This window comes from Rutilus rutilus, assembly GCF_951802725.1.
Source record: "Rutilus rutilus genome assembly, chromosome: 10".
Lineage (NCBI taxonomy): Eukaryota > Metazoa > Chordata > Actinopteri > Cypriniformes > Leuciscidae > Rutilus > Rutilus rutilus.
Window position 1 is genome coordinate 3,048,277 of NC_140215.1, and position 9,150 is coordinate 3,057,426.

A 9,150-nucleotide genomic window follows, 5' to 3' on the forward strand; every position below is an offset into this window, starting at 1 on the left:
AATGCTCTGACTACAGCAGCACAATAGAAAACATAAGTCTCTTAAAGGGATAGTTTGGCCAAAAATGATAATTAACCCATGATTTACTCACCCTCAAGCCGTTCGAGATGCATATGTCAATCTGAGGGTCTTCTGAGGGTAATTTGGCTTCCGGCAACGTTCGACGCGCGTTCACGGGAGATGGATGTTGGCGATTGACGTAGGACGTAGCGTAGGAAGCGTCGTGACGTAGAATGAAGTATAGCTAAATCAAACGCTACGTCCTACGTCATACGCCAGCATCCATCTGCCGTGAACGCGCGTCGAACGTTGCCGGAAGCCAGATATTTTCGTTTATAAAGTTTTAAATATGTATATTTTTACGACAAAACCGCACGGATTACCCTCGGAAGGCCTTCGTTTATCCCCCTGGAGCCGGATGGATTACTTTTGTGAAGGATGCATGCACATTTTGGGACTTGACCCCATTGCTTCACATTATAACCACTGAAAGTTCTAAGACATTTTCTAAAATAACTGAAAATGTGTTCGTCTGAAAAAAGATTGACATATGCATCTCGAACGGCTTGAGGGTGAGTAAATCATGGGTTAAACATAATTTTTGGCCGAACTATCCCTTTAAAGATCTCTCGTAAAGGGGTGGTTGATTATGATTTCACTTTTCTAACTTTAGTTAGTGTGTAATGTTGCTGTTTGAGCATAAACAACATCTGCAAAGTTACAACGCTCAAAGTTCAAAGCAAAGGGAGATATTTGCTTTTAGAGAAATTGCTTTTTAACGACTACAACAAACGGCTGGTAGGGACTACACAACATTAGTGACATCACCAACCCTAGAATTTACATAAACCCCGCCCCCTGAACACGGTTTATAGATTATCAAGAATATGCTAATCAATGACTAGAAGATAACTAACTACACATAAGCTACATAAATTCATCAACTAACCATTCAGAAATGTCCTGTTGCTTCTACATGTTGTCACTTCTTCTTGAGTCTCTCCATCATTGTCTGACTCCAGTTTGAACATAAAAGGCTAAATGTTTTTGAAATTTTCAGTGTGTGTGTGAGGTAAAAGGACACGAGTTCTTGAAGCTCCGCCCCCTGTGCCGGGAGCAGCAGCTCATTTGCATTTAAAGGAACAGACACAAAACGGTGCGTTTTTGCTCACCCTCAAAAAGTGACAATTTTAACATGCTATATACAAATATCTGTGGGGTATTTTGAGCTAAAACTCCACATATACACACTCTGGGGACATCAAAGACTTATTTTACATCTTGTGAAAAGGGCATTATACCACACCTTTAAAACAACTGTCATATTCTTGCTTGACAAGTTCTTTACACTGTACTTATCTGCCAGTATTAAACGATATGGAATGAAGTGTTCCTACATGTGTTAGTGTGTTAGTAACTTCTCTGTATGCACTCATATATTATTTAATTTACTTATATATCATGCACTATATTGACAACATGTAGCTACTGTGTTATATCAGTGAAGGTTTTGGAGCACTGTTTATAATGCATAATATATTATCTATAGGCAATTTCTTTATCATACATATATGTATATAATGTATTTCACCCATATCCATCTATATTAATAAATGAAATATAATCATAATAAATAAAACCTATAATAGCCTACCATTTGACTGACGTCAATTGATTATTGATTTTACATATTTTGGTTCTGCATTTGCACAGAGGCTGTGATTGAGCAATATTGCAGTGTTAATCTATATGTCTACCCAATGTAAATAAACTAACAGCGTATAGTATTCTGGTAGACATATATATGCCATTGTGTTTAATGCATTAGATATCTAGCTATTTCCTAAAGTCAATTACACCAAAACGTGTGCATACATAGATTGTGCACATTGTTCTGGAAGGCGTGTCCCAGGTAAGGTCACATGACTCTGGCGGTGGGCTTTCTCCCTTTAGCTATAGAGCTACTAATTGTCTTTAAATTCATGAAGGAAACAGAAAACTTATCTACACTTAGGGAAGTGCAGTCTTTCCAGTAAACATTGTTGGAACAATGGCACACAAACTGGTCTGAACTGTCTGTTAATGAACCTGGGAGAACCTTTTCAGTCAAAGTTTGATAGGCTATTGTTTTCTTTAATGTTTTTTAAAAAAGAAAATAATTTTATATTCATCTGAAAGAATTAAAAGAGCAGTTTCATGTCTATCTTTGTATTGTTCAACTGGTTGAGTTTAATATGGTATTTAGTAAGTAATAATAAGTAATTGAGAGAGAGAGAGAGAGAGAGAGAGAGAGAGAGAGAGAGAGTACGTACAGTAATCTAATAACACAGTTGAAGATTTAATTAGTAGCTAGTAATTTATTAAAAATATATATATTTTTAGAGTAACTTTCCCAACACTGCATGAATTATGTTAGGAGATTCATGTTTTAATGCAGATACTACTTTTTAAATATGAAACTAAATCCTTTCTCTCTGCCTCGTGGAATAGTAAAGTGTCCATTGTATGCACACTTAAGAATCCCGACGAAAGTAGTAGGCTAGGTCATCTGGATAGGCCTATGAGTACTGTGAATTTGGACATATACTTTTGTCACATAACAACAACTGTGTTCTCCTACTAGCTATATGATAAGGAAGTATGTGATTAGAGATGTAGCCATCAAAAATGTGCAGTGGGAACCAATGGCATACTAGTATACAACTCTCATAGCCTACTACGTTTAACATAAGTTTATATGTCAGAAATAGTACAGTATAGCAGTTGTAGGCAGTAGATTAGTATAGGCTACGGTTCCGAATTCAGCATAAGAAAAGATACACAAATCGCCCACATGTGAGCATGTTTACACAATGATCTACTTACAAGGTCCATTTAGAAAGTTACTTAAATTCTTGTGCTATGTGAGTAAATTCAGCACAATTTCTCAACTGTAATGCGCTCAGTTTTAAGCAGGTTTTAAGGTGCTTCACAGCAGCGCCATCTTTGATTTTTAACGGGAAAGACAGCGAGAAGACATACATCTCTTCAGTGCTGTTATTTAATGTTTTTTAATGGACGAAACACTGCAAAAATATATTTCCCAGAATTTCAGTAGACCAAGAAAAAAAGGAAAAAAATGAACTGTTGAAAATGATAAGTGATATAGGAGCTTTTATACAGCGTGGTCTTCTTTCTTTTTTTCTTTTTCTTCTTCTTCTTCTTTTTTTTTCTTTTTTTTCACAGCGGATGCCATTAAAACAAGGTAAATAAATCTATCCCTCACAGTCTCGCTTTCATAATCATACCTGTCATGGCGCTGCTCTGAATAAGGTCTACTGGCACAACACATATTTTTGCATTCGTATGCGGTCTCATCATGCACGCGCATCCTCCGTGACGTCAGTGAGGTCTCGAGAGTATAAAAGCGCGCGAGTGGGCGGATTGATTTACAGAGTGTTTGTGTCGTTGTTGTGAAGAAAACTGAAAATGGTGCAACTTTCTAAAACTGGAGCGAGAGACTCGCTAAGAGCTGGTCATCCACCTGCAGGTTTGCACATATGAAACCTTTTAAAGTAGCTTCTTTTAATTATTTTTTGTTTTGTTTGCGTAGTTTAAGTAGTTTGAGATTTAATTTTAACGATGCGTTTTAAATGTAGATTATTGATTTGCATGCAGTTTTTGTGAATGTAGGCCTACTTTTGCGGGTGTAGTTCGAGCAGTGTTTTTGCACTGTGCACTAAGAGGAAAACAACCATCAGCTCTTGTTTTCTTACTAGGTGTCACAGGATGTGAGTTCAGATTAGTTTCAGTTTCTACTTCTACTGTGATTTAATACGATTAGTGCACCAGAACCGGTTCTACGGAGGTTCTATCAAGCAATACCACCATCAGTTGATGCTGTAATAATATATAGGCGAAACAGATTTGGCAAATACTCCAGTGCATATTTGTGTTTGCGCTCTGGAGAACGTCAAATTAATCTATTTTACAACGTGTTTTGCAGCGATGCGCAATGTAGCCAATCACAGACATAGCTGTTTATTTCTGGAACGCAATGGCCAATCAGAGACGTTTAAGTTAATCCACTCGCCGTTCAAATATATTGTTTTTCATGCTGCTAATTCCTGTGACACACTGCGATTTCGGCGATCCTAAAAGATCATTATAAATCACACCGTACGACACAGATCTAATAAACTTGGTTACGACATTTATGTAGACTGCACGATGATGACAACCATTGAATCGTAGGCTACTACGCAGTATATAATAAAACGTGCGCTAGTGGTAAACAAAAACAGCAAGATGGCTGTGTGCCTTCTCTTAAAGGGATAGTTCACCCAAAAATGATAATTATTTACTCACCCTCATGTCGTTCCAAACCTGTATGAGTTTCTTTCTTCTGTTGAACACAAAAGATTATATTTTGAAAAATGTTCGGAACCAGATAGTTGACTGCAGTATTTTTGGAAGTCAATGGGTGCCGTCAACTGTTTTGTTTACAACATTCTTTAAAATATCATCTTTGTGTTCAACAGAAGAAACTCATACAGGTTTGGAGCATCATTTTTGGGTGAACTGTCCCTTTAATTCACTACACAAATACAGCAAGGTTTTTAAACTCTGCCTCTAGAAAACGAAAGAAGACTTTTAATCACGTGTGTTTTGCTTTTTAATGTTTTTAATGTATAAAGCCACTGTAAAAATTTCTCAATTCCTTTTAATCTTTATTCAGAATGAATTGAGGGAGTTACACATCTGTCCACATCTTAGTATACATTTGTGAACTTGTGCAATCTAGTGTTTTACTAAAGGTAACAAACAGCCTGTTATGAAAACCAATGCCATTTTTAGTTACCTGAGTGTTTCACAATCTTCTGGGCCCTTTAAAACCGCAAGCACAGAACACTCCCTCATTGTACCGTTCACTGACTTTTTTTTTTTTTTTTTAGACTGATGTGAGCGGGCGGCTTGTTTTATTGAGCAAATATTTGCACGCTCACCCTCAGGGCCTCGATAGACCTGCCAAAAATTCAGAACAACAGGGCCAATGGACTGAGATGATGGTTGTGGACGTTTACAGGACTCAAAAAAAAAAAAAAACTCTGATTTGTGAGGCAAAGGAAGCATCCATCTATAGGAATGAATTGGGAATGCAGATTTGTGGTGTTTGTCTTGTTCCTACGTCAGCTAGAATGAAGTGACTTGGCAAACTTTTCATTATCTGCTTTTATTTCTTTTAAATAAGTTTGATATGGAAATGGTTTTAAAATGACGTGTTAGTGACTAAAAGCTGTACCATTTCCGAACACGTTCACAATTTAGTGATTTCTACTAAAACTGGAATTGTGCTCTCTCTCTCTCTCTCTCTTCAGTGAAAGCAGGAGGGAAAAGAGTCGTGAAGAAGAGCGCTGATGATAATGGAAATGTGGAAAAGGAGACCAAGAAATTTGACAAAACCAGGTACAGTGTTTTCTGCCTAACAAAGTTGCTGATCTCTTTCTGACTCGGAGTTGAAGTGAAATTCAGCTGTTTTCAGATGTTTGTTCAGTCTCTCTGGCAGTTTGCTCAATATTTAATGAACATGTTTCATGTAAAATCTGCTGTTTTGGGCTATGATGGAATGTGCAGTGGTTTCCTAAACCCGCTGGCAGTAACGTTCATATCGTGGTTGCTTTTTTTTTTTTTTGGCATTCTGGTCCGTAACCGAGCATTGAAAGTGGTTCATCAAATTGATGCTTGTGGCTGATGCATTTCGATGCATTGCTAAAAATGTTTCAGTGCTTTGCATGAAATCAAAGAAGCATGCAGTTTCCTCCAGCATGCCACGTTTAGTGTGATCTGTTTAGATAATCTTACACTATCTGATTTGTTCTCCAGGTCCCTGCCGACCCCGTCTAGAATGCAGCATCTGAGTCTTCTCCTGGCTGGGCCGCTTGAGAAGGTTTGTTGCACCCTAATAACACATTACTGGCACTGCATGCATCCTCCTCCAATCCCATAGTGCACTGCTGCTTTAGAACGCCTAAGACGGCACAAACGAAGAGTTAAGGTGTAAAGGGAGTTGTAGTGGACATCATGCAGTTTCTGCGACTGTCGTTTCACAGACGCTGCGGTTTTCAGGATTTTTTTGTTTTGTTTTTTTGTTTCTGTAATTTTTAATTGGAGTGAGAGTGAAAACTAGGACATGGTCATTAATTCAATTAAGTTGAGTTTAGTCAAAATAGGATTCACTTTATGAACTCCACTCACTTCAGTGATCATTTCCTCTGCAAGTGTCCACATTTCTAAACGAGTGCTTGTCAACTAGTTTGGCTACTAAAATAGCAGCTACCAAATCACAGAGTTTGCCAAATCATTTTGTTTGTGTCTTTTTGTTATTATTATTATTATTATTATTATTATTATTAATTTGTATTGTATTTGTTATACATTTTATATTTCTATTTAAAATTTATGCATTTGTTTAATTTGTTATATATTTAATTTATTTTTCTATTTAATTTCAATTTATTTCTATTTCAAATTTATGTATTTAATTATTGTAGGTTTATATTTTCATATTTATGTAATATATTGATCTTTTTAAGTTTAATTTAAATATTTTATTATAATTTAGTATACTTATTTTTTTCTATTTTGTATTTCAGTAATATATTCATCTTTCATTTAATTTTATTAGTGTGCTTTTATATTTTATTAGTTTCTATTTGTTCAGTTTATTATTTGTTTGTAATATGTATCGAAGTTTAATTTTACTTTTTGTTTATTAAATTTGCACTTTTTAGTAGTTTAAAACGCACATATATATAATATAATATAATAATATAATATATTTATTATTTATTATTATTATTATTATTATTTTTTTTTTAAATTTTACTTTGATTTTTACCATGACATTAGCCATAGAAGCTGGAATATCTTGAGGTTGTTTTAGTCATTTGGTTACTTTATTAAAGAAAAAATCCCTTGTTTCAGAAAAGTGTAATAATTAACAAGACGTTGTTTTTTTTTTTTTTTTTTTTTTTTTTTTTTAGTTTGGTCATGATTTCCCAGAGACTCCAGTTTCTGTGCGACACAGCCGAGTCAGACCGAGCGCAGAGAAGCCGCACGTCCCGCGCATCCCCTGCATTCAACAGCCACGCAAGTGTTGAGCCAGAATGGCCTCCGCTTCTGATCACGTGACGTGCAGAAGACGACCAGGAAGTGTGTTTGTAGGTGAACGTTGAGCATTATGGACCTGACTTGGTAGCCTTGTAACAAAGTTACTGTTATGTGACTTCTCTTCAGGTTGTTTGTTGCGATCTTTGTAGCTTTTGCAGTTTTGTGCTTGCGCTGTGTGGAATATTCATTAACCCACTCTGAATTAAAGATTTTGGAAAGAGTTAGGCTTCTGCTTTACTGACGTGATTGCTTGCCGTTTAGTTGTAGCATTAATATGCATGGAGTTTCTGGAAACTATTTTTGATAATCATTGAAACAAACTGTTTTCCTACTCTTTCACAAAAGGAGACTTTTATACCAGTAAAATTCACTTTTCCAGCAAATGAAATGGTGGCTGTATTTTCTTTTCATGGCCGTTAGGTGGCGGTAGAGTCATTTGTAATTGCTTTTAAAAGCCTATTAAATTGCCTTTAGTTTAAAGGCATGAGGAAGCATTTTTAATTACAAAAGAAACCATTCTGAACTTAAACTTGTCATTCCTGTTGGGCATTTCAACACAGATGTACAACTAAGTTTCAGAATTGCACTTCTATAAAGGGGTTTATCAGCTTTGGTCAAGCGCACTTATAAGACTTAAGGCAGGAAAATAAATTGGATATTCATAAAGAGCTAAAGGTATTTCTCATTGTGAAATTGATGGTGAACTTGCACAAGGATAACTTTGATTATCAGCTATGCTTTTAAGTTTTATTTCATATTCTGTACACGACACTAACAGAAAGGAAAGTAATATTGAAGGGTACAGGGAAGAGAAATGTTTTAATGTTCACTTCATGAAACTAATGAGTTCTTATCTGTGAATTTTATTTAAATGTACTGTATATGTGACCCTGGATCACAAAACCAGTCTCGAGTCGCATGGGTATATTTGTGGCAATAGCCAATAATACATTGTATGGGTCAGAATTATTATTATTATTATTATTTTATTTTTTTATGCCAAAAATCATTAGGATATTAAGTGAAGATATTTTGTGAATTTCCTAACGTAAATTATAATTTTTTTTTTAATGCAGCACAATCATGAAAACAAATGAACAACTTTAAAGGAGATTTTCTCAATGTTTTTTATATATATATATATATATATTTTTTTTTTTTCAGCCTCAGATTCCAGGTTTTCAATAGTTGTATCTCGACTAAATATTGTCCTATCCTAACAAACCATACATCAATGGAAAGCTTATTTACTGTATAAATCTCAATTTCAAAAAATGTACCCATGTGACTGGTTTTGTGGTCCAGGGTCACATATAATATTAGGAATGAGCCTTTTAATCTTTCTGAGTTTCCCATAAAGCGTGCTGGTTTACTGCTGGGTCTGATGTGATGTTTCTCAGGTCATGACATGATGCTCTCTGTGAAGAAGCGCTGCGTGTGGTGTCTTTGAGCTGTCAGTCTGATGGGCTTGGAGGAAGTCCGCGGTATATTTAGGCGTCTGATGCAGACAGCACAAAAGATCCCCCATTGAGTGTGTGAACGGGCCTGATGCCAGAAATGAGACTGGCTTTGAGTCTCGAGGAGGAGGATCAGAAACACTGTCCGTCAAAGTTTTGATATGCGTGACTGAATTTGTGTTGCACCATTTGATAAAGGTTTCTTATTAGATGCTTGAAATTAGTTTGCAGACAAATATAAATTGTGCTTATGAATGGATTGCAAAAAAAAAAAAAAAAACATGCTTCACCCAAATTCTTATTATCATAATGCAACTATAATAGAGAATGAAACCATTCAAAATAATGCAAAAAATACAATTGCATTATGGTTAATTGTCAAAATGTCAATGCTCTCGACATATAACTACACGACTAAAGTTATAATTAGAATAATTCGACAAAGAATAATTGAAATATGGAATAAATGGATTATATGGCTTTGCTTAACAGGAATAAATATTTTAAAATATATTTGAAAACGTTCTTTTAATTTGTAATATAT

General features: G+C 35.4%; 1 protein-coding gene across 1 annotated transcript; it reads left to right on the forward strand.

The window, feature by feature from the left end:
• Window positions 1-3,363: 3,363 nt before the first annotated feature.
• dap1b (death associated protein 1b) lies at window positions 3,364-7,370 on the forward strand. Its single transcript, XM_084420390.1, has 4 exons — window positions 3,364-3,529; window positions 5,358-5,445; window positions 5,863-5,926; window positions 7,023-7,370. The coding sequence occupies exons 1-4, from the start codon at window positions 3,469-3,471 to the stop codon at window positions 7,137-7,139; spliced, it is 330 nt and encodes a 109-aa protein (XP_084276516.1). The 5' UTR covers window positions 3,364-3,468; the 3' UTR covers window positions 7,140-7,370.
• Window positions 7,371-9,150: the final 1,780 nt, after the last annotated feature.

What these genes read in the sequence shown, in the direction of transcription:
- dap1b (XM_084420390.1), top strand. Translation starts at nt 3,469, where the DNA reads ATGGTGCAACTTTCTAAAACTGGAGCGAGAGACTCGCTAAGAGCTGGT. An exon ending in AGCTGGTCATCCACCTGCAG is followed by an intron (nt 3,530 to 5,357) that starts GTTTGCACATAT and finishes CTCTCTCTTCAG; the next exon opens with TGAAAGCAGGAGGGAAAAGA. An exon ending in AAGAAATTTGACAAAACCAG is followed by an intron (nt 5,446 to 5,862) that starts GTACAGTGTTTT and finishes TTTGTTCTCCAG; the next exon opens with GTCCCTGCCGACCCCGTCTA.